We start from the raw sequence: 25082 nt of genomic DNA on the forward strand, positions 1-25082 counted from the left end.
CTTCTGTCCTTTTCTCTCTGTTCCTCTTCCTTCCCCTCTTCCTGTCCCTCTTCTCCTCCTCTTTTATCTCCACCTCTCTCGTCTCTTCTCCTCGTCTTTCATCTCTCTCCTTCTCCCTCTCCTCTTCCTCCTCCTCTTCTTCTTCCTCCTGGAGTTTAAAAATAGCCGTGTCTTTAATAGGTTTATGGGGCGTCTGCTGTTTTTTATTTGAATGTGGAGGCTCCGGAGACAAGGACGTCCGTCTCCGTCCGTGTCTGTGTCCTTCTCTCGTCTGAATCGTTTCAGTGTAAATTATCTCTTAATGGAACAGAGGAGATTATTTAAGAGACGACACGAAAAATGACTCACTTAACCGAGAAAAAAATAAATAAATCTTCAGCAAAACATTTTCAGGACACAGGTTTGTCCAGTTTGTGTGATTCCTCAAAGCTTCAAGTCATTTTACAATGTCGTGTCCTCTGTGTCCTCCGCCTCCGTCTGCGTCTCCACCTCTGTGTCCTCCACCTCCGTCTGTGTCCTCCCTCCGTCTGTGTCCTCCACCTCCGTCTGTGTCCTCCACCTCCGTCTGTGTCCTCCACCTCCGTCTGTGTCCTCCACCTCTGTGTCCTCCGCCTCCGTCTGTGTCCTCCGCCTCCGTCTGTGTCCTCCGCCTCCGTCTGTGTCCTCCGCCTCCGTCTGTGTCCTCCGCCTCCGTCTGTGTCCTCGCCTCCGTCCTCCGTCTGTGTCCTCCGCCTCCGTCTGTGTCCTCCGCCTCCGTCTGTGTCCTCCGCCTCCGTCTGTGTCCTCCGCCTCCGTCTATCCAACCGCTCAACCAGTGAAGTTTATGTCGAGAGCTCGATTCGAACAGCAGACAAATGCCCCGGTTCGGTAGAGACGGGAAATTCCAGGTCCAGGTGATTCTAGTGAAGGTGTGTGGAGTTTAAAAACACAGTGGAGCACTTTCTGTATCACCACATGATGACATCACGAGGTGGAACAGAGTGTTTTCAGTTTGAGAGAAGAGCTCGTGCTAAATGTGCAGGTTTGTGAGTTAAACATGTGAATGAAACAAAACACGACTCCAGGTCTGTGTGAGACGAGGAAACAACATCAGAACAGAAAATAAAATGGTTTAATGTCAGATGTTTGTTCCCTGACGTCCTGGTCCCTGTCCCTGATCCTTTCGTCTCTTCTGTCCCTGATCCTTTCGTCTCTTTTGTCCTGTCCTCTCTCTCTGTCCCTTCGATCCTTTCGTCTCTTCTGTCCTTTCTGTCCCTGATCCTTTCGTCTCTTCTGTCCCTGTCCCTGATCCTTTCGTCTCTTCTGTCCTTTCTGATCCTTTCGTCCTCTTCTGTCCCTGATCCTTTCGTCCCTCTTTCTGTCCCTGATCCTTTCGTCTCTTCTGTCTCTGATCCTTTCGTCTCTTCTGTCCCTGATCCTTTCGTCTCTTCTGTCCTGTCCCTGATCCTTCGTCTCTTCTCTGTCCCTGATCCTTTCGTCTCCTTCTTCCTGATCCTTTCGTCTCTTCTGATCCTTTCGTCTCTTCTGTCCCTGATCCTTTCGTCTCTTCTGTCCCTGATCCTTTCGTCTCTTCTGTCCCTGATCCTTTCGTCTCTTCTGTCCCTGATCCTTTCGTCTCTTCTGTCCCTGATCCTTTCGTCTCTTCTGTCCCTGATCCTTTCGTCTCTTCTGTCCCTGATCCTTTCGTCTCTTCTGTCCCTGATCCTTTCGTCTCTTCTGTCCCTGATCGGATCCTTTCGGTGTTTTGTCCCCGTGTCCGGAGGAGGAGCCCATGTCTCTGTGCGAGGACCTGGACGGCGGTGACGAGTCTCTGCTGGACACGGGTCCGGTCCAGTCTCCTCTGCAGGTGTTCGCGGGGATGGGAGGTCTGGCTCTGATCGCAGAGAGACTCCCCATGCTCTACCCCGACGTCATCCAGCAGGTCTGACGCTCAAAACCCTCAAACCCTCAACTCCACACCTCCACAACTCCACAACTCCACACCTCCACACCTCCACATCTCCACACAAAACCCACAAAACACAAACTCAGAAACAGTGAAAATAATGCTGAGACTTTATTGTTCTCTTGTGTAAAGTGTAAAGTGCAGCGTCTCATCCACGTTCTCCACAGACTTTCTCCTCCACAAATAATGAGTCCACAGTTCACATCACGTCTGAACTGTGGCTCCAGTTTTTTAAGTCGTAGTTTCAAAGTAAAAAGTTGAGTTTGTTTGGTCTCGTGTGTCTGTTACATCCACACACACGGATCCACCTGAAGCTGAAGCTGAAGCTGCAGATTCTCCACACTGACTCCACTTTATCTCCACTTTATCTCCAATCTTTGACGCTTTAAAAATCCTGGATCTGAAGTTTTGCTCCACATTTCACAAATAATAATCACACAGTTTGGACTTGGATCAAAACTAGAAGAGCAGAGTCTGAACTTTGACACTTCAGAGTCTCAGAGACACTGGAGACACTGGACACACTGGACACACTGGACGCACTGGACACTGACACACTGGACGCACTGGACACTGGACACTGGACTGGACACACTGGACACTGGACACACTGGACGACACTGGAGAACTGGACACTGGACACTGGACGCACTGGACTGGACACACACTGGACACACTGGACACTGGACGCACTGGAGACTGACGACACACTGGACCACACACTGGAGACACTGGACTGGACACTGGAGACACTGGACACACTGGAGACACTGGACGCACTGGAGACACTGGACACACTGGACGCACTGGAGGACACTGGACACTGGCACTGACTGGACACTGGACTGGACACACTGGACACACTGGAGACACTGGACACACTGGACACACTGGACACACTGGACACACTGGACACACTGGACACACTGGACACAGGAAACATCTGACGCCGTCGTGTGGCCCAGTCCAGTTCTATTCTGTGTAAATGGTGATGTTATTAAAATGATGTTTCAGGGTGAAAAAATACAAACACACTTGGCCGATGTCCAAAAGCTTTTTTATTAACAAAATAACGTTTCGGCAAAAAACCTTCATCAGATATTTTAGTTGTGTTGGACCACAGCTCACAAAATGGTCACCAGCCCAGGTGCCCACATGCCCCTTCATGAACAGGACGTCCCAGAGTGAGTCAGCCCCATTCTACAACAAGAAACAGTTTAGATATTTACATAAAAAACATTTTATAAAATACAGAAATAGTTTAAGTTTATCACAAAAAACATCTTAGATCAAACTCCACATTGAGTCTGTGAGGAGGCAGAGTCTTCAGTTGGTGAATCCAGACGTGTCTCTTTTTGACAGGAGCATTTCTAGATTCTCACCTCTAGGGGGCAGCTCCACATGTTCAATGCCAAAATATCTTGACCCTTACACACTGTTCATTTCTTAAGCTTTCACAGTCTGGTCTGGGTCAAATTTGACCCAGACCAAGAATTCCCTCACAGTAAGTGTCTAAACCAAATAAACAGACTGCCCCACATGAATAAATATATGTCATATATAAATATAATGTTTCTGAGAGCAGGAAGAGCATATTTTTGTAAGTTTTACAACACTCGTTTTCTGAGAAAAACATCTACTATCACACAGTATCATGTCCTGTTTTACAAAACAAATAAAAACATAAAAGCCAATATGATGATGATATTTTATTACATTTGAAACTGACATGAATATTCTGGAACTGTTGGAATTTATAATATAACCATGTTTATCCACTGCAGCCACTGTGCTTATTTCAAAGCAGTGGGATATAAAAGTATAACACTTTAAAATATTTTCATTTTTGTGTATTTTGGCAAAATTTAGGAGAAGTCATAAAATTTCAGGATCAAAGAATGATGCTTAGTGTATTTTTATTACTGTTGAATGTCAAAACGGGTCAAAATGAACCCGAATAGTCTGTAAGGGTTAAGGAAGAGATAGAATAGTTCAAATCAACAAAATGAGCGGCTCCGCAGGACACTTCATGTTTTTACATCTGATTGTTCTTCTATGTTCTGCAGGACGTGTTTTTAAAGTCCTGTTTGTTTTACCCACACAGGTTTTACCACAGGGGCAGGTGATCTTATAAAACACAGACTTGGTGTTGCAGGATATAATTATTTTGATCATTATTTCTTTTCCAGCGTGAGGAGCTTGAACTGTTGCAGTGGTAAGTGTAGTTACACTGACTGCGCCACCGCAGCCAAGGCTTTTTTTGTTCATAAAAAAGCTTTTGGACATCGGCCAAACGAGTGTTTGTATTTTTCACCCTGGTCTGGCTCCTCACATTTACATCTACAAATGAAATGATGTTTGTCACATGATTCTGTTGGCGACAAATGAACCAACAAACAGCAGCAGAGAACATTGAACAGAATGAAACGCTCAGGGTTTAGAGTTAGAGTTTAGAGTTAGAGTTTAGAGTTAGAGTTAGAGTTTAGAGTTTAGAGTTAGAGTTAGAGTTAGAGTTAGAGTTAGAGTTAGAGTTAGAGTTAGAGTTTAGAGTTAGAGTTTAGAGTTAGAGTTAGAGTTAGAGTTTAGAGTTAGAGTTAGAGTTAGAGTTAGAGTTAGAGTTAGAGTTAGAGTTAGAGTTAGAGTTAGAGAGTTAGAGTTAGAGTTAGAGTTAGAGTTAGAGTTAGAGTTAGAGTTAGAGTTTAGAGTGTTAGAGTTTAGAGTTAGAGTTAGAGTTAGAGTTAGAGTTAGAGTTAGAGTTAGAGTTAGAGTTAGAGTTAGAGTGTTAGAGTTAGAGTTAGAGTTAGAGTTAGAGTTAGAGAGTTAGAGTTAGAGTTAGAGTTAGAGTTAGAGTTAGAGTTAGAGTTAGAGTTAGAGTTAGAGTTAGAGTTAGAGTTAGAGTTAGAGTTAGAGTTAGAGTTTAGAGTTAGAGTTAGAGTTAGAGTTAGAGTTAGAGTTAGAGTTAGAGTTTAGAGTTAGAGTTAGTTAGAGTTAGAGTTAGAGTTAGAGGTTAGAGTTAGAGTTTAGAGTTAGAGTTAGAGTTAGAGTTAGAGTTAGAGTTAGAGAGTTAGAGTTAGAGTTAGAGGTTAGAGTTAGAGTTAAGAGTTAGAGTTAGAGTTAGAGTTAGAGTGTTAGAGTTAGAGTTAGAGTTAAGAGGTTAGAGTTAGAGTTAGAGTTAGAGTTAGAGGTTAGAGTTAGAGTTAGAGTTAGAGTTAGAGTTAGAGTTAGAGTTAGAGTTAGAGTTTAGAGTTTAGAGTTAGAGTTAGAGTTAGAGTTAGTTTTAGAGTTAGAGTTAGAGTTAGAGTTAGAGTCAGAGTTAGAGTTAGAGTTAGAGTTAGAGTCAGAGTTAGAGTTAGAGTTAGAGTTAGTTAGAGTTAGAGTTAGAGTTAGAGTTTAGAGTTAGAGGTTAGAGTTAGAGGTTAGAGTTAGAGTTAGAGGAGTTAGAGTTAGAGTTAGAGTAGAGTTAGATTAGAGTTAGAGTTAGAGTTAGAGTTAGAGTGTTAGAGTTTTAGAGTTAGAGTTTTAGAGTTAGAGTTAGAGTTAGAGAGTTAGAGTTAGAGTTAGAGTTAGAGTTAGAGTTAGAGTTAGAGTTAGAGTTAGAGTTAGAGGTTAGAGTTAGAGGTTAGAGTTAGAGTTAGAGTTTAGAGTTAGAGTTAGAGTTAGAGTTTAGAGTTAGAGTAGAGTTAGAGTTTAGAGTTAGAGTTACTGCTCATCATTCATGACACTTTTGCTGCTCATGTTGAAAGGTCAAAGTTGATCTCATCTCTGCTCGATGTGACTGAGTCGTGTTCGTGTTCAGGTTTAATGTTGTTTTTGGTTTAATTACTGTAAGAAGTGAAGGCATCACTTCTGTTTGCAGAGCATCAGCTGAGTCAGAAAAGTCTGTCTGTAAACATGATGATTATTGTGAGTGTTATTAAAGTGTGTGTTGTGTTGTGTGTGTGTGTGTTTCAGGTGAGCGCTCCGGTCGTGCCCTCGTCGTCTCAGGAAAAACCCAAAGACACGGATCAGTTCGAGTGGGTGACCATAGAACAGTCCGGAGAGCTGGTGTACGAAGCTCCGGAGTCCATCTCCTCCGAACCGCCGCCCATCTCCAAACAGCAGCCGCCCTCCTCCTCCTCCGCCGTGCAGCCCATGTCACCTATCCCCGCCCACTCCCTCGCCGCCTTCGGACTCTTCCTGAGGCTGCCCGGGTACGCCGAGGTCCTGCTCAAGGAGAGGAAGCACGCCCAGTGTCTGCTGCGACTCGTGCTCGGGGTGACGGACGACGGCGAGGGAAGTGAGTCACGCACAAACGCTTTTAAAACACTTTTTTTAAAACACACAAACGTTTTTAAAACACACAAACGCTTTTAAAACACACAAACGCTTTTAAAACACTTTTAAAACACTTTTAAAACACTTTTAAAACACATTTAAAACACACAAAACACTTTTAAAACACTTTTAAAACACAAAAACACATTGAAAACACACAAACTCTTTTAAAACACATTTAAAACACACAAAAACATTTAAAACACTTTTTATTAAAGCGAGGGGACTAAGGAGCCCAGGACTTGTTCTGTATCTGAATGACGACTGAGTGAGTTTGATAAACTGTATAAAAACTGGGCTGGTCCAGCAAATGTGGTAAAAAAAAAAAATCAAGTTTCAGAACCTCAGTTAAAACCTGCAACAGGTTTTGACTCTAAAAGATGATTTAGGATGAAATGTGGAAGAAAAAGGAGATGTTTCAGATCAGCTCAAGCTGCATGAAGTTTGTGCTGAAGTTGTGAAGCTCCTGCAGATGATTAGTTTTTCCTTCAGAAGCTTCACAGTCTGAACGTTCAGTCATGAAGAAAACACCTGAACAGTTTTGAGCGACGTCTTTGGTTCTTGAGTGAAGAAATGTTTGTCCTGATGTTCTTCACTCCAGTGTGACAGAAGAACAGAAGAAACTGATGTTTCACAGTCTGATGGAAAAGGTTCAGAGGTTCAGAGGTTCAGAGGTTCCACAAAAACCTTTGTGACAGTTCGAGCAGCAGACGGGGCTGATGATGACACTGTCCAGGGACATTTTCAAGTGTTTTTAGCAAACTCTGAAAATTCATTAATTTGCATAAAATTTTGACTCAAATATTTTGTCCAGATCTGGAACCAAATACAGAGAAAGTTTCTAGAGCAGGAGTCTCCAACCTGGAGCTCAGGAGCCACCAGTATCTCCACCTCCTTCCACCAACAAACACACAAAGGTTTATGTTTTACATCTGAGTTCACACTTCTCCTCGTTCTTATAATTAGTCTCAATTTCGTGCAGACGCTAAAACGAGAAGCTCTGTGTTTTTGTTTTGTTAAAAGTTGCTCACTGGAGGAAAAAGTTTGGAGACCCCTGATCTAGAAAATCTAAAAAGACTGAAGCGTCTGAAACATTTGTAAAGAGAGAGAGAGAGACAAACCAAACAATATGAACGAAAACAGTTTAAAGAGAGAAAACCTCACACACCTGAAGCTTTTTCAAACCTTTTTTTCTCTCTCCCTCTTTCTCCCCTCGTCTCTCTTCCCTTCTTTTCTCTTTTTTCTCTCAGGTCACATCCTCCAGTCTCCGTCGGCGAACGTTCTCCCCACTCTGCCGTTCCACGTCCTCCGCGCTCTCTTTAGCTCCACCCCTTTGACCACGGACGACGGCGTTCTGCTGAGGAGGATGGCGTTGGAGATCGGCGCCATTCACCTGATCCTGGCGTGTCTGTCGGCGCTGAGTCACCACGCCCCCCGAAACCCCAACGCCCCCTCCAGCGTCTCCGAGGTACTGCGCCCAAACGCCCGAGAATGTATCCTGATCCACACCAACATCCACACGAACACGAGAATCTACACGAACACGAGAATCTACACGAACACGAGAATCTACACGAGAATCGAAATTAGATCCTCTTTTATCACTATCGATAATAAAATAGTCCCACAGACAGAACAGACTAAACCAGGACTAAACCAGGACCAAATCAGGTCTAAACCAGGACTAAACCAGTTTTTTCACAACAAAGATCAGTTTACACAAAAAGTCCCTCACATTAGCACAGTTTGGTTTAGAGCTCGACCTTTGTCTTTTGAACTATTTATGGATTTCTGAATGATGAATAAAGATGTACCGTTTCCATAGTGATTAACAATTTAAAACTAAATATAAAGTCCAGTAACATGAAACCTGATCTGAGAAAGACACGAGAGCTGCTCACCTCTTTATGATTACACTCTGGTTTAGTGGTTCAATTTTGACCCTGTGTCCCTCTGTCCCTGTGTCTCTGTCTGTCCTCTGTCCCTGTGTCCTCTGTCCTGTGTCTCTCTGTCCCTGTGTCTCTCTGTGTCTCTCTGTCCCTGTGTCTCTCTGTCCCTGTGTCTCTCTGTCCCTGTGTCCCTCTGTCCCTGTGTCTCTCTGTCCCTGTGTCTCTCTGTCCCTGTGTCTCTGTCCCTGTGTCTCTCTGTCCTCTGTCTCTGTCCTGTGTCTCTGTCTGTGTCTGTCTGTGTCTCTGTCTGTCTCTGTCTGTCTGTCTGTGTCCCTCTGTCCTGTCTCTCTGTCCTCTGTCTCTCTGTCCCTGTGTCTCTGTCTGTCCCTGTGTCTCTGTCCCTGTCTGTCCTGTGTCTCTGTCTGTGTCCTCTGTCCCTGTGTCTCTCTGTCTCTGTCTCCTCTGTCTCTGTCTCTGTCTCTGTCTGTCTCTGTGTCTCTGTGTCTCTGTCCTGTGTCCTCTGTGTCTCTGTCCTCTGTCCCTGTGTCCCTGTCCCTGTGTCTCTGTCTGTCTCTCTCTGTCTCTCTGTCCTGTGTCTGTCCTCTGTCCCTGTGTTCTGTCTCTCTGTCCCTCTCTGTCTCTGTGTCTCTCTGTGTCTCTCTGTCTCTGTGTCCCTCTGTCCCTGTGTCTCTCTGTCTCTCTGTCCTGTCTCTCTGTCCCTCTGTCTCTCTGTGTCTCTCTGTGTCTCTCTGTCCCTGTGTCCCTGTGTCCCTGTGTGCGTGTTCAGCCTCAGATGTCCAGTTGTCCGGGGGGAGGGACGTCGGAGGAGCAGCAGTTGTACTGGGCCAAGGGGACGGGCTTTGGGACGGGCTCCACGGCGAGCGGCTGGGACGTGGAACAGGCCCTGACCAAACAGAGACTGGAGGAGCAGCACGTCACCTGCCTGCTACAGGTACGAGACCGGAGACCGGGACCGGGGACGGGGACTGAGGGTGGGGACTGGGACCAGGGACGGGGACTGAGGGTGGGGACTGGGACCAGGGACGGGGACCGAGGGTGGGGACCGGGACCAGGGACGGGGACTGAGGGTGGGGACCGGGACCAGGGACGGGGACTGAGGGTGGGGACTGGGACCAGGGGGGGACTGAGGGTGGGGACTGGGACAGGGACTGGGGACCGGGGGGACTGGGACGGGACCAGGGACGGGGACTGAGGGTGGGGACTGGGACCAGGGACTGAGGCCGGGGACTGGGACTCCAGAACGGCTCAATATTCTGCATAATGACTTTTTGTATCGTTCTCTTGTGTTCTAATGATGTTCCCTCCTCAAAAACCTGTCTGAGGAGGTTCTAGAGTCAAACCCTCCTTACAGTTGGCAGTACGAGTCTGTACGAGGCTCCGCCCACAAGCCTACGTCATGTTCCCACACGACAATCCTCCATAAAAACACAAAAACACGACACAAACTGAACAGACACTGGACACAGCAGGAGTTTGTGTGATGGACTCTGAGGGTGTGAAACGTCTAAACTCTGTTGTTGTGTTGTGTGTTTGAGTTAAACGTCGCCGGAGTCCGGTCGTCCTCGTTAATCCTCCTGATGTTCCCGCAGGTTTTGGCGAGTTACATAAACCCGTCGGGTTCGAGCGGCGCTCACGGCTCAGACTCTGAGAGCAGATCCAACACGGCGGCGCTTCCCACGGTCCTTCAAGAACTACTGTCCCAGTCCTGCCTCATCCCCGCCATGTCCTCCTACCTCCGCAACGACTCAGGTAAACAACACAAACAACACACAACAACACAACAACAACACAACAACAACACAACAACAACACCAACATGTCCTCCTACCTCCGCAACGACTCAGGTAAACAACACACAACAACAACAACAACAACAACAACAACAACAACATGTCCTCCGCAACGACTCAGGTAAACAACAACACAACAACAACAACAACAACAACAACACAACAACAACACCAACATGTCCTCCTACCTCCGCAACGACTCAGGTAAACAACAACAACAACAACAACAACAACAACAACACAACAACACACAACAACTCAAACAACAACAACAACAAAACAACACAACAACAAACAACAACAACACAACACAACAACAACAACAACAACAACACAAACACAACAACACCAACATGTCCTCCTACCTCCGCAACGACTCAGGTAAACAACAACAACAACAACAACAACACCAACATGTCCTCCTACCTCCGCAACGACTCAGGTAACAACAACAACAACAACAACAACACCAACATGTCCTCCTACCTCCGCAACGACTCAGGTAAACAACAACAACAACAACAACAACAACAACAACAACAACAACAACACAACAACATGTCCTCCTACCTCCGCAACGACTCAGGTAAACAACAACAACAGTTTCAACGATTATAATGACCATGGAATAAAAATGCAAACACACCTTCTCAAAGATCAATAAACTTGACTTTCTAAAAACATTTAACACAGAAATGTAAGACAAACAACAACAACAGGCCTAAATAAAACCGACTTAACACAGGACCAGTCTAATGTGTCTCAGCGAGGACGTGTTCACAAAAATACACTTGAATAAACCATCGCTGAACCAAACACAACCAAAGTATTAAATAAAATGGAATATTAAGTCTCTGTAACAAAGTTTCCCGTAAAGTGATTTTAGTCGTTGATTTACGTGGGAATATTGTGTCTCGTCTGTTCCTGCTGCTGTGGCCTCGTCATTTTGATTATTTAAATGTTCGTATGAACCGAGACTCAGGATCCTGTTTGTCTCTGAGTGAGTCTCTGTTCTGTCTGGTGTCGTGTCTGAGTCTTGTGGGATTTCAGTGGATTTTGGGGGCGGGGCTTGTTGTGTTGTTCGGGTTTGGGTTTATATCGGCTGTTGGGGTTTGAGACGTTTCTTCTCGTCGTTTGCGTTTCACTGTATTTGACCCACGTGTCTGTTGAGACGTGTAACACTCACCAGTGTCGCTTCGACATCGTGACTTGTTTTGTCTCTCGGAGATGAACTCTGTCTGTGTTTTGTCTCTGTGTTTTGTCTCTGTGTTTTGTCTCTGTGTTTTGTCTCTGTGTTTTGTCTCTGTGTTTTGTCTCTGTGTTTTGTCTCTGTGTTTGTCTCTGTGTTTTGTGTCTCTGTGTTTTGTGTCTCTGTGTGTTTGTGTCTCTGTGTTTTGTCTCTGTGTTTTGTCTCTGTGTTTTGTCTCTGTGGTTTGTCTGTGTTTTTGTCTCTGTGTTTTGTCTCTGTGTTTTGTCTCTGTGTTTTGTCTCTGGCAGCGGCGCTTGTGTTGAGGCTTCATGTTCACCGCACTCACAGTGGTGCTTTCTGCACTCAGGTCACACTCAGGTCACACTCATGTCCACGTTGGTTCAAGCGTCATGAGTCTTGTTAAACGAGACGAGTCAGAGCGACAGAAGCTTTCAGTCTGTTTGAGTCAGAGCGACAGAGACGAGGAAAACAAACTGCAAATAGAATTTATCGAGGCTGGAAAAGTTATTGAGCTTGTTAAAAGTTATTGTACGATTAATTGATTTATTGACTATCGTTACAGGCCTAAACAACAACAACACACAGGTCACCACGGCAACAACACACACATGTAAACAACAACACACAAGATTACACATTTGTTGATCTGGTTTATGCTTTTTAATTACGCTGCCGATTCACATGAACCAACCAGGTCTAAACCGGGACTAAACCAGGTCTAAACCGGGACTAAACCAGGACTAAACCGGGTCTAAACCGGGTCTAAACCGGGTCTAAACCGGGTCTAAACCGGGTCTAAACCGGGACTAAACCGGGACTAAACCAGGACTAAACCGGGACTAAACCGGGACTAAACCAGGACTAAAGCAGGACTGGAGTCTTGTTTTAAAACAGTATATTTATTTATTGCACAGAACATTTGAACTTAAATATTTTTATAAAAGTGTTTACAGTAAAATCTTTTAAATCAAACTTGAGCAGAGGCTCCAGAACCGTCCAGAGTCTCTGATCCTCAAACCGAAAACACAGAAAGACGTTTGAGTCGGAGCTCGAGGTCGTTTACTGAAGCCCACTGCCTGCTTCATTTATTCATCCAACTCTTTATGTTCACGTTTTATTATTTAAACCAGAATCTCCGAGCTCCAGAGACGCTCCCAAGTGTTTCCTGTTCACAAAACTCTCAGATCTGAAACTGTGAGTGAAGCAGAAGGTTTGGGCTCGTTCACGTTTAGATCAGAGCCTCGTTTGAAGGGAGCGTGTGAACTTTTAATCCTTTTATTTTAGATCTTAATTAGTGTAAAACTGTCCTCTGAGCCGCGGCGTCTGTGTGAGAATAATCAGATAATGCAGAGTTTGTCAGGACCTCAGACCTCGTGACCTCGTGACCTCGTGACCTCGTGACCTCAGACCTCGTGACCTCGTGACCTCAGACCTCGTGACCTCAGACCTCGTGACCTCAGACCTCGTGACCTCAGAGCTCATTTACACTCTGGGACCTTTTCACACTTTAAATTATTTACATGTTAATAAATATAGTGTTTATAAGTGTGGTGTTAGTAACAGACACAGGTGAGTTTCTCTAAACAAAGTTAAAAACATTTAAACATTTAAAAACCAAAATGATTCAGTAAAAGTCTATGTTCAGTCTGCAGTTCAGTTTTTTAGTGAAATCATATTTTTTTGTGACGTTGTTCACATTTCCAGTTTAAATGCTCCTTGTGTGTGACTCCAGTGTGAACTTTAAACGCCCCAAAAGTGTCACATGTGCACTGGACACGACCTCGTCACACACGGTGAGCACATGGATCTGTTAAAATACCTGGAGGAGTTGCTGCTTGTTTCTGCCTCCAGGGGGCGCAGTGACTCACTGGAACTACAGGAAAAAAATCCCCCGAGAAGAGACGGGATTTTTGTCATGAGTGAAAATCACAAACTGCTCAAGTTCAACTGACAGAGACGGACAACTTTTTTTTACCTATTTTTAGACTAAACCCGGATTAAACCAGGTCTAAACCAGGACTAAACCAGGACTAAACCAGGTCTAAACCAGGTCTAAACCAGGTCTAAACCAGGTCTAAACCAGGACTAAACCAGGTCTAAACCAGGTCTAACAGGTCTAAACCAGGTCTAAACTAAACCAGGACTAAACCAGGACTAAACCAGGACTAAACCAGGTCTAAACCAGGTCTACTAAACCAGGTCTAAACCAGGTCTAAACCCGTTCAGACTGGAGTCTCATGTTAAAGATTAGATCTGTTTGTGTTTTAGGAGCACAGATCCAAACGTCCTGAGTCACATTTGTAAAAATCGGGTCTGTTTGGTTCAGACGTCGTCAGTAAAAGATCAGAAAGAGAAAAAAATCAGATTGTGTCACTTCAGGCTGCAGACTGAACCGAGACTGAACTCTGAGTCTTCACACTGAACTTCCTGTTATCTGCTCGGGTCACGGCTGCGGCGCCTGGCTTCTCCTTCACAATAAAAGTGTTTCTCCTCGTCATAATAAAAGCATGAGTCCTTCAGAATAAAAGTCCCTGTCCAGACGCCGCAGCCGCAGCTTCGTGGCTCTGAGAGTTTTACAGCTGCACTTTGATCTCCTCACAATCCACTTTCACTAAACTGGAAAAAAAAAAAAATCATACAAGTTTAATTCTTTTTAAATTTGGACCTTTTTAAACATTTGTCACACACTTTAAACCTGTGTGTGTTTAAATGTGTGTGTGTATGTGTGTGTGTGTGTGTGTGTGTGTGTGTGTGTTTAAATGTGTGTGTGTGTGTGTGTGTGTGTGTGTGTGTAAGTGTGTGTGTGTGTGTGTGTGTGTGTGTGTGTGTGTGTGTGTGTGTGTGTGTGTGTGTGTGTGTGTGTGTGTGTGTGTGTGTGTGTGTGTGTGTGTCCGTATGGCTTCAGAGCGTCAGAAACACTTGACCTGATCATGGGCGTTTAGAAAAGTCTTTAAAAAGGTCTTGAGTAAATTACACACAGATCTTTAAATATGTGAACACACGAGTGACACGACTCGACTCTAAATCCTGACGTTAGTTTTGTTTGTTAGTTTAAAAAATACACAGAATAAAAATCCAGTAACATTTAGTTCAGTTCAGATCTCGTCTTAACTTTGTTTTTACCTCCAAAAAGATTCAGATTTTCCCCAAACTCTCGTCCAGTTTGAGTCTGGACTTTTGTCTTTGTTGGAAAAGTTTGTCTCTTTAAATCTTGTCTTTTTCCGTCCAACCCTCAGTTTTTTCGTCATGGCTGATCCTCCAGTATTGCAGTACTCTGTTGTATTTGCAGTAGTCTCTGTTGTATTTGCAGTAGTCTCTGTTGTATTTGCAGTAGTAGTAGTGGAGGCCTTGGCTGGTGCAGTAGCAGTTGTAGTATCAGAAGTATTTAAGGTCATAGCTTTGTGTGTAGTTGTAGTTGTAGTTGTAGTTGTAGTACTGGACGTCAGGGTGGTCAGTTGTGTAGTAGTATTTGTAGTATTAGTAGTATGTGGCGTCAGAGGGTGGTACACATGTAGTATTTGCAGTAGTTGTAGTAGTATTTGTAGTATTACTCTTTGTTCCAAATTATTATGCAAATTATATTTTTCGTTGTCGATCTAAATGACGTCATCAACATTTTCACGTTTTTAGAACATTTGAAATGTTCCTGAACAAACCTCAATGAGAACAAGATTTTTATAAAAATAAAAACTTCAAATCCTCCAGATGATTCTTCAGAGTTTAAACTCTGTTCCTGCTGTAAAAAACTGAAGTGGTCGTGTGTTTGTTTTTCAGTTTGAAGCTTTAACATTTGACTGAAATCCAAAACTCTTTCAGTCCAAACATCTGAACACAGGAGCTTTTATTTAAGGAGCTTCACATTTCTTGGATCCATTGAACTCGGGAGATTTTGGAGAGTTTCTGTTTGAGTTTATTCCCAGGATCAGGTCAGGATCTCCTCCAGAGCTTCTGTTTGGAGGTGACCTGCCTCCTGCCCTCAGATCTTTGGCTTCAGGAGGCTCCAGAGGTTCTCAGGAGGGTTGAGGTCAGGGGAGGATGGGGTCGGTCGGTCAGAAGCTCCACACACTTTACAGACGTCATGTTCACACCTTCATGGAGCCTAAAGGAGCCGAGCTGAGCACTTTGAAAAAGAGTCTTCATGTGTTTCTGGACGTTCTGGAGCCGTTTCTGCTCATGATCTTTGTTTAATTGTGTCTGAATAGAAGGTTTATGTAGAACCTCCAGCCTCTGGAGGATCCTGAGGAACCTGGATGTTCTCAGGACTCCAGAGGCTCCAGCAGCTTCAAACCCCTGTCTGCTGCTTTGTGACACTGTTTCATCTGCTGCTCTTTTAATCCTGTGGATTTGTCTGACACAAACTTTCTTCATCGTGTCTTTATCTGCACGAATCCGTGTCAGAGACAGAGACAAATGTCTTCAGATTCTCCATCACGACTCAGTTTTCTGAAATATCGAAGGTTTTCAAACCTCGTCCAAGGTTCAACTCTGTCACACTTTTCAGCTCTAGATCCTTTTTCTTTCTCATGTGTCTGAAAATGTTGATCTGTTTAATAATGAACAACGTCCTTCTGAAGAAGTTTTTCTTTTACTGGATTCACCTGAAAAACTCATCGACTCAAGAGTCTGAGATTTCACCAAAGAACCTGAGACACAAAACCACCAGAACCACTGGAAAATAAAACATTGACATTTGTGACACTTAGACACAAGTTGAAGAATAATTTGGAACATGATGTAGTATCAGCATCAGAGGGTGGTGTAGATGTAGTAGTATTTGTAGTACTTGTAGTATTCGTAGTATTTGTAGTATTTGGGGTCAGAGGGTGGTGTAGATGTAGTAGTACTTGTAGTACTTGTAGTATTCGTAGTATTTGTAGTATTTGGGGTCAGAGGGTGGTGTAGATATAAACAAAGACAATGACAAACAGGTTGAGGAAAGTTCCCACAATTCCGAGCAGCGCCAAGATGGACTCCTCCTGCTCCTCCTTCAGCTCCAGGTCTGTGACGTCCTGAAGGGTCAGAACTGTTCGCCCCATGGTCCACGTGCTCATCTGTTCACCCGCTCGTCCATCCACACGCTCGTCCAACTGAAGAGATTCAACAAACACCTAGACTGTAAAGAAAAATACTGTCAAAATCTTCTATAACATTTAAACTACAGACTCAGAGCTGCACCATGGTCCATATACAACATATATACATTTATATTTATATTTACATATATATGTACAGACACTCTGAGGACTGGAGAACTACACAATACTAAATGTTCTGTAAAAACCATTTGGTCCAGACCAGGACTGTCCAGGTCCAGACCTTTGTCAGACTGAGTCTCTGTGTGACCTCTGACCCTCAGGACAGAGACTCTGTTCATTTAAAAGTCTTTTAAAGTTTGAGTTTTACTCACGTTTGTCCCTGATCATTTGGGTCTGAAAGTCTCCAAACATTTAAACTCCTTTAATATTCCAGTTCAATCTTTTTAAACTTTAGACCCAACGAGGCCCAGGCGTCCAGAGAAGGAAAAGTCTGATCAAGATCCAAACACGTCGCCTTTGGACTTTTCCTTCTTTGGACGCCTGGATTTCCTTGTGTGTAAAGTTTAGATCTTTAGTGCTAGAGCGCCCCCTACCTGTGCTACTGATACAAACACCTGCAGCAAACACACACACTTCTGCTTTTAAACTGGTTTTATCTCCATGTGGAACTGCACAGTTTCCTCCTGCTGCTGCTGCACTGATCAGACTCAGGGGGCCCCCGGGCGGGCGACGGGCCCCGGGCGGGCGACGGCCCCCGGGCGGGCGACCTGCCCCCGGGCGGGCGACGGGCCCCCGGGCGGGCGACGGGCCCCGGGCGGGCGACGGGCCCCCGGGCGGCGACGGGCCCCGGGCGGGCGACGGGCCCCGGGCGGGCGACGGGCCCGGGCGGGCGACGGGCCCCGGCGGGCGACGGGCCCCCGGGCGGGCGACGGCCCCCGGGCGGGGCGACGGGCCCCGGGCGGGCGACGGGCCCCGGGCGGCGACGGGCCCCCGGGCGGGCGACGGGCCCCGGGCGGGCGACGCTGGGGGTGGGTGGTGTTAAGTTTCTGCTCTGAATCTCGCTCTGACACTAAACACTTGAACCCTTCACTGGTGTCCAGACTTTGTTCTTACAGAAATATTTGATAAAGTGAAGTTGAGGTTTAAATAAATATTCGACACCTCAAACCTTTAATTCTTCTCAAACAAACAGAGCAGAACTCGTCTTACCCGGAGTGTTTAACTCATGCTCTCGTCCTTATCGTCTCCTTTTGGATTTGAGTTTTTTAATTTGAAAAAGCAGCTTCAGCTTCACGACTCGATTCAGGCCGTTTGGACCAAACATCTCAAACGTCCACGAGTCTCCTCCAGGTCGGGACGTTTCACTCTCGCTCCAGCGTCGTCGGAGCGTCCAGTCTGCAGATCTCAGCTTCCATTTCACCTTTCAATTCTCCAAAAATCAAACTCCTCGTTTCTTAAATCTTAATCCGGAATGAGCCTTTTCGCCATTTTCAGTTTAAAAAAAGTTTGATTCTGTGTCCGTTTTCTGTTACAGTCACAAAAAATCAGCTCCTTGTCGTTTCACAAACACAATAAATGTTTGGAGACAGTTTCATTTCCAGTTTTAAAATCTTCAAAACGATCAGATCTGTAGTTCTTGGCCGAGTCTGAGGTCTGGTGTTTTTCATCACCGGGTCCTCAGTTTTTTCCTTTTTTCAAATATTTCAGTTTGTTTGCGTCTTCATAAAATCTTGTTTTCTCATTTTGCTTTCCCACAAGTTTTCGAGTCATTTAAAACAATCCCAGTTTTACAAAATCTAGAGTTTGTTAATAATTTTGTCTTTTTTCCACAAATCTCACGTCATTCGCGTTCAACCAAAACATTCTAATCCACGTTTGTCCATCAGAAAACTGCAGAACTTCTTGACTTATAATAACAGAAATATAATAATAATGAGGTTTTGGCGCAGGCTGGTTTGGTTTTCAATCCGATCCGGACGGTTTAAATGAGGTAATGCAGATCTAGTGATTCATTTTCCAATATTTAACGTCCCTCGTGTGGTTCCTCGTGTGAACTGACAGCTCCTCGATGGGATTCTCCTGTCAGTCCGTCTCTGAAAACTGTAAACATCGAGTTCAAACGAAGCTGTCGCCTTTTTAGATCTTTGATACTTTAAAAAAAATGAAAATCTGATGGGTTTTTTTGCAAATACGTCAACCAGAAACGGTGAATTTTTACGATTTTTCTGCAAATTTGAGACGTTTTTGAGTCAGTTTTGGGAAATATCTGACAAACCGCCGTGTTAAATTGTTGTCAAACTGTTTTGTATCAAGATTTCCTTTTGGTTTTGAGTGTAAAATCGCTCCCTGGGCTCCTGCTCCTCTCTGCTCTCCCACTTGTCCCTGAAAAACATTGGAATTCCTGGTTTGGGAAAAATCCTCCACGTTCTGAATGCAAACCGTCCTTTATTTCCGTTATTTCTTTGTAAATTCCTGTTCGCTCGTGGATATTTCAGACGTTTTTAGCTCATTTTCCGCGTCTAGAATCTCTCCGTCCTCCTCCTCCTGTTCCTCTTCCTCCTCTTCCTCCTCTTCTTCCTCCCGTTCTCGGCGTTATTTCAGTCGCGGTGAAATCGGGCTCTAAAAAAATCCCCGTGTTTCCGGCGAGAGGCTCCCGCCGTCGCCTGGATACGAGGAGGGAAAATGTGTGTGGAACATGCAGGAATCCTGGTGTGTTTTTGGAGGAGGGAGGGAGGGATGGAGAGAGAGAGAGAGAGAGAGGGATGGAGGGATGGAGGGAGGGATGGAGGAGGAGGCGCGGGCCGGTCGTCGGGCTGGTGGAACACGGCGGTGGACGGAGCAGACGTGGGAGGACCGTGTGTTGCATAACAGAGCGAGAGAAACGGAAAGAAGACGAGGAGATGGAGAGAGAGAAGAGAGAGGGAGGGTGGACAGAGAGATAGAAGAAAGAAGAGTGAGACAAGGAGAAGAGGAGAGAGAGGAAAGGAAGTGAAAGAAAGGAGGATAGAGAGGGAGAGGAGGGAGGGGTGGGGGCAGTAGAGGTAAAGAAGGAAAGAAGGGAGGAGAGAAAGAGAGGGGTGGAGGGAGAGAAGAAGAAGGGAGGAGAGAGGAGGAAGGAGGAGAAGAGGAGAGATAGAAACAGGATATTAAAGAATGTAGGGAAGAGGTAGAAAGGAAGGATGGGAGGAAGACGAGAGAGGGTGGATAGAGAGATACAAGAAGTGAGAGAGCGGAATGGAAGTGAAAGAAAGGAGGGGAGGTAGAGAGAGAGGGAGAGGAGGAGGGAGGGGTGGGGGCAGTAGAGGTAAAGAAGGAAAGGAGAGAGAGGAGAATGGAGGTGAAGAAGGGAAGAGCGAGGGAGAAGGGTGGACAGAGATACAATAAGATGGAGGGAGAGAGAAGAAGGGAGGAAAGAGGAGAGATAGAAACAGGATATTAAAGAATGGGGGGAGGAGGCAGAAAGGAAGGAAGGATGGAAGGAAGATGAGAGAGAGAGATAGATGAGGAGGCAAAGAAGGGAGGAAAGGTAGAGAGAGAGGGAGAGGAGGTAAACAAGGGAGGAGAGCGAGGGAGAAGGGCGGACAGAGATTAAAGGAGATGGAGGGAGAGAAGAAGGGAGGAAAGAGGAGAGATGATGAGAGGAGAGACACAAACAGGATATTAAACGATGGGGGGAGGAGGCAGAAGATGGAAAGATAGAAAGAAGAGGAGAGGGTGGATAGAGAGATACAAGAAGTGCGAGACGAGGAGAAGAGAGGAATGGAAGTGAAAGAAAGGAGGAGAGGAGGGAGGAGTGGGAGCAGTAGAGGTAAAGAAGGAAAGAGAGAGAGAGTGGAGGTAAAAAAAGGATATTAAAAATGGGGGGAGGAGGCAGAAAGGAAGGATGGAAGGAAGGAAGATAAGAGAGGGAGATAGAAGAGGAAACAAAGAAGGGAGGATAGGTAGAGGAGGGGTGGGGGCAGTAGAGGTAAAGAAGGGAGGAGAGGGAGAGAGAAGGGTGGACAGAGATACAAGGAGATGGAGAGAGAGAAGAAGGGAGGAAAGAGGAGAGAGGGAGGAGGACAAGACAGAAACGGGGATATTAAAAATGGAGGGAGGAGGCAGAAAGAGGAAGGATGGAAGGAAGGTGAGAGAGGGAGAAGAGAGATACAAGAAGTGAGAGACAAGGAGAGAAATGGAAGTGAAAAAAGGAGGTAGAGGTAAAGAAGGAGATGGAGAGAGAGAAGAGAAGGGAGAAAAGAGGAGAGATGATGAGAGGAGAGAGACAGAAACGGGATATTAAACGATGGGGGAGGAGGAAGAAAGGAAGGATGAGAGGAAGATAAGAGAGAGAGATAGAAAGAAGAGGAAACAGACGATACAAACAGAAGGAGAGAGAGAGAGAAGGAGGAGGAGGAGAGCGGCGCTTTTGTTGTTGCCATGGAGATAATGTGTTGTTGTATCTGATGTCTTTGTGTGGAGAGAGAAAGAGAAGAGGAAGAGAGGAAGAGAAGAGGGAGGAGGGAGAGAAAGGGAGAGAGGGGGGGATGGATGGAGGAATGGAGGGAGGGATGTGTGGTGTCAGACGGATGGAGACAGAAGCAGAAATATGAAAACACCTCAAATCCACCAGAATCACCTCCAGTCTGACACACACACACACACACATCCTGAGACACACACACACACACACATCCTGATACACACACACACACATCCTGACACATCCTGATACACACACACACACATCCTGATACACACACACACACACACACACACACATCCTGAGACACACACACACACACACATCCTGATACACACACACACACACACATCCTGATACACACACACACACACACACACACACACACACACATCCTGAGACACACACACACACACATCCTGATACACACACACACACACACATCCTGATACACACACACACACACTGATTGTTTGTGTGAAATTTATTTTATATGACGAGGGTCTGAACTGAAAACACAAAAGTGTCGTCACGTTTTCACTTTTTCTTTGTGGTTCAGTCGAGTGTTTTCAGGAGGAAAACTGCTGCAGACGGAGACACAAAAGTGTGTGAATTGGATTGTGTGTGTGTGTGTGTGTGTGTGTCAGGTTTGTGTGTGTGTGTGTGTGTGTGTGTGTGTCAGGTTTGTGTGTGATGTAAACATGGACACGACCTGAGCTCATGTGTCCAGAGTTTTGTGTCTTGGTCAATGTAGAAAGAAATGCTACAGTGAGTCTATTCAACTTTTCCACTCTGGACTCTTTTGGTTTCAGATTTTTGTGTTTTTAAGACACAAAACACCGTCACCGTCAAAACAAAAGACACTTTACATCAAATATTTAGTCGTTTTTACTCAGAAACGTTCTCGTGTAAACAAAACCTTTGTCCGTCAGAAAATCCTTCTCATTTAGAGCCTGACTCCAGATTCTCCTGTAACCAACAGCCTCAGTGAGCTTCATTTGACTGGAGCTGAACTGGTGACGTCACAGACTCAGACTCACGTCACATCAGGTCATTTACACAAACTTCACTGAGCACAGACACATCTGCAGCTCAGTGTGAAGAGAAGAAACGGAGACAAAACATTCTGCTTCAAACTGTTGGTTCAGTCCTGGTTCAGTCCTGGTTCAGTCCTGGTTCAGTCCTGGTTTAGTCCTGGTTTAGTCCTGGTTTAAGGCCGTCATCTTGTCACTGTCGTTTTTGATTTATGGATCTGTGTCGAGGTCTTTGCGCCGCCAAGTGATTCACCTCCACACCACCAGGAGGCGACGACTTAAAACTGAATTTCATGTAACGAAATGAAGCGTGAAACTGGAGAACAGGAAATGTGTGTAGAGACGACGTTGAGCCGACCAATCACAGCTCTGATCGTCTGCGCTGCTTCAACGCAGAGTCACAAAATCTGTCAACACTCTTCAGACGATTTAATGAACGACCATGAATTGGGTTCAAGTCCTGGTTTCAGAATCAAACATTTTCAGTTCAGTTCACATTTTAAACATGTCCAGAGACTTGGGATTTCACTGGTCCAAAGAAGAGCCTGGAGGTCTGAACGGAAGAGGAGGAGGAAGAGGAGGAGGAAGAGGAGGAGGAGAGGAGGAGGAGAAGGAGGAGGAGGAAGAGGAGGAGGAAGAGGAGAGAGGAAGAGGAGGAGAGGAGGAGAGGAGGAGGAAGAGGAGGAGAGGAGAAGAGGAGGAGGAAGAGGAGGAGGAAGAGGAGGAGGAAGAGGAGGAGGAGGAGGAGGAGAAGAGGAGGAGGAAGAGGAGGAGGAGAGGAGGAGGAGGAGGGAGGAGAGGAGGAGAGAGGAGAGAAGAGGAGGAGAGGAGGAGAGAGGAGAGGAGGAGGAGAGGAGGAGGAGAAGAGGAAGAGGAGGAGAGAAGAGGAGGAGGAAGAGGAGGAGGAGAGAAGAGGAAGAGGAGGAGGAAGAGGAGGAGGAGGAAGAGGAGAGGCTTTTAGAGCAAATGTCCGGAAGACAGAGACAGAGAGAGAAAATAGAACAGAGGAAACACACAGATGCATTAAGAGCTCTGGTCTGAATGAGGTTAAAATGTGAGTGACTTGAGAAGCATCAAGACCAGAAAAACAGAACACTAAAGCACTTAAACCAGAACTGACCCAGGACTGAACCAGGACTGAACCAGGACTGAACCAGGACTGAACCAGGACTGAACCAGGACTGACCCAGGACTGACCAGGACTGACCCAGGACTGAACCAGGACTGAACCAGGACTGAACCAGGACTGAACCAGGACTGAACCAGGACTGAACCAGGACTTGTTAGATCAGCCAGTGGCAAATCTCATATCAGAACTCTTCCTCTGTCACATCCTCTCCCCTTTTCTCCCTTCCTTTTCTCTCTCTGGGAGCCTCTTGTCTCTGCTTCAGGTCAGAGCTTCAGGTCAGAGCTTCAGGTCAGAGCGTCTCTGTGTCTCAGGTCTCTGTTTTGTCTCTGGACGTGGATCATAACCTGAGCGACGCCTCGTCTCCTCTGACATTTAGTCTACGTTCAGATGCACCTGAAGTTTCCCAAATCAGATTTTTCATCCCTATGTTCCTGTATCTGATCTTTTAATGTCTGAACCACACAGATCTGATGTTTTCACATGTGACCAGGACACTTGGATCTGTGCTCCTGAAACTGATCCATATCTGATCTTTAACATGTGACTTGAGTGTGAACAGTCAGGTCACATTCATCCACCTACACGTCATCAACAAGACACAAACGTCACTATTCTGCACTGAAGTAGAGAAAACTGTTCATGATCCATGTGACTGAAGTGAAGCACATCTCCACTCACCACAAAACACCACCACCAAAAACCTGCTCCTTCTCCTTCTCAATCTCCTCCTTAAAACAAGTCAGTTGTTCATGTTGTGGCTCCGGTACGAGAGGAACTTTAAAATCTCCAGGTGCTCGATGCTGCGTCCATGTTTGTTCAACTTGTGTAAACACAGAGACGCTCGCTGCGGTTGACGTCGTCGTGTCTCCAGTGTCACATGTGGGACACTTTTGGGCCGTTTAATGTTCACACTGGAGTCACATACAAGTCACATTTAACTGGAAATGTGAACGAGCTCGAAAAAACATCGGATTTCACCAAAAAATCTGAATTGAGCGTTAAACCTGCAGTCTGAACGGAGACTAAGACTCTTCAGGGACCTGTTCTCTGACGCTCTGCCCAGAGGAGAGGGACGTGGACGAGGACGTGGACGTGGACGTGGACGTGGACGAGGACGAGGACGTGGACGAGGACGAGGACGTGGACGAGGACGTGGACGAGGACGTGGACGAGGACGTGGACGTGGACGAGGACGTGGACGAGGACGTGGACGAGGACGTGGACGAGGACGTGGACGTGGACGAGGACGTGGACGAGGACGTGGGGGTCTGTGCTGGAGGACGTGGGGGTCTGTGCTGGAGGACGTGGGGGTCTGTGCTGGAGGACGTGGGGTCTGTGCTGGACGTGGGAGGTGCTGGAGGACGTGGGGCTGTCTGTGCTGGAGGACGTGGGGGTCTGTGCTGGAGGACGTTCTGTGGTCATTACTGTTCTCCAGAACGTTTAGAACATGACTGATTGTGACGAGGAACATTAGAACATGACTCAAACAGAGCTGGACTTGTGTTTGTTGGAGTGACTCTTTATTCTGAGTCTGTAACTGTATCTATTACTCCAAACACTCTGTTCCACCTTGTGATGTCATCAAGTGGTAGTTTCCAAGTTCTCAGCTCCTTTTCCCTTTAGTTCAGTCGAGATCCGTGACTCCACAACTGAAACGATCCACATGATTCTAGTGAAGGTGTGTGGACTTTAAAAACACAGTGGAGCACTTCCTGTATCACCACATGGTGACATCACCAGGTGGATCGGAGTGTTTTTAGTGGGAGAGAAGAGCAGTGGGACGTGGAGCTTTACTCTGGGCCTAAACCTGATTTTGATTCTTCTAAATTTGTCAAACGTCCCATTTTCAGTCCGTTCCTCTTTGTCCTGTTCTGACACACGACTCCGAGCGAGGAAAGGAAACTAGGAAAGGAAACTAGGAAAGGAGACAGTGAAGGATACAAACCGTGGACTCGTCAGGTGAAAGGACTTTAAAGTTTGTGGAGAGTGAGAAGGAGAAACATTTGTGCGACTTCTTCTCTCAAACTGAAAACACTCTGTTCCACCTTGTGATGTCATCATGTGGTGATACAGGAAGTGCTCCACTGTGTTTTTAACACTGTGTTTTTTTGACATCACAAGGTGGAACAGAGCGTTTGGAGACAGACTCAGAATAAAGAGTCACTTAAACAAACACGAGTCCAGGTGTGTGTGCGACGAGGAAACATGATAAGAACATGGATTCAAGTTCAGAGGGGAGTTTCAGGTTCAAA

General features: G+C 45.8%; 1 protein-coding gene across 1 annotated transcript in view; it reads left to right on the forward strand.

The window, feature by feature from the left end:
* birc6 (baculoviral IAP repeat containing 6) overlaps positions 1–25082 on the forward strand; it is a 156375-nt gene that overhangs the window by 104417 nt on the left and 26876 nt on the right. The window contains 5 exon segments of the mRNA XM_055162377.1: positions 1729–1921; positions 5897–6221; positions 7510–7727; positions 8936–9100; positions 9759–9918. Coding sequence (XP_055018352.1) covers positions 1729–1921; positions 5897–6221; positions 7510–7727; positions 8936–9100; positions 9759–9918 — 1061 coding nt within the window.

The sequence above is a fragment of the Boleophthalmus pectinirostris genome, unplaced genomic scaffold (assembly GCF_026225935.1).
Source record: "Boleophthalmus pectinirostris isolate CB_2022bp ecotype Guang Dong unplaced genomic scaffold, ASM2622593v1 HiC_scaffold_5, whole genome shotgun sequence".
Classification (NCBI taxonomy): Eukaryota; Metazoa; Chordata; class Actinopteri; order Gobiiformes; family Gobiidae; genus Boleophthalmus; species Boleophthalmus pectinirostris.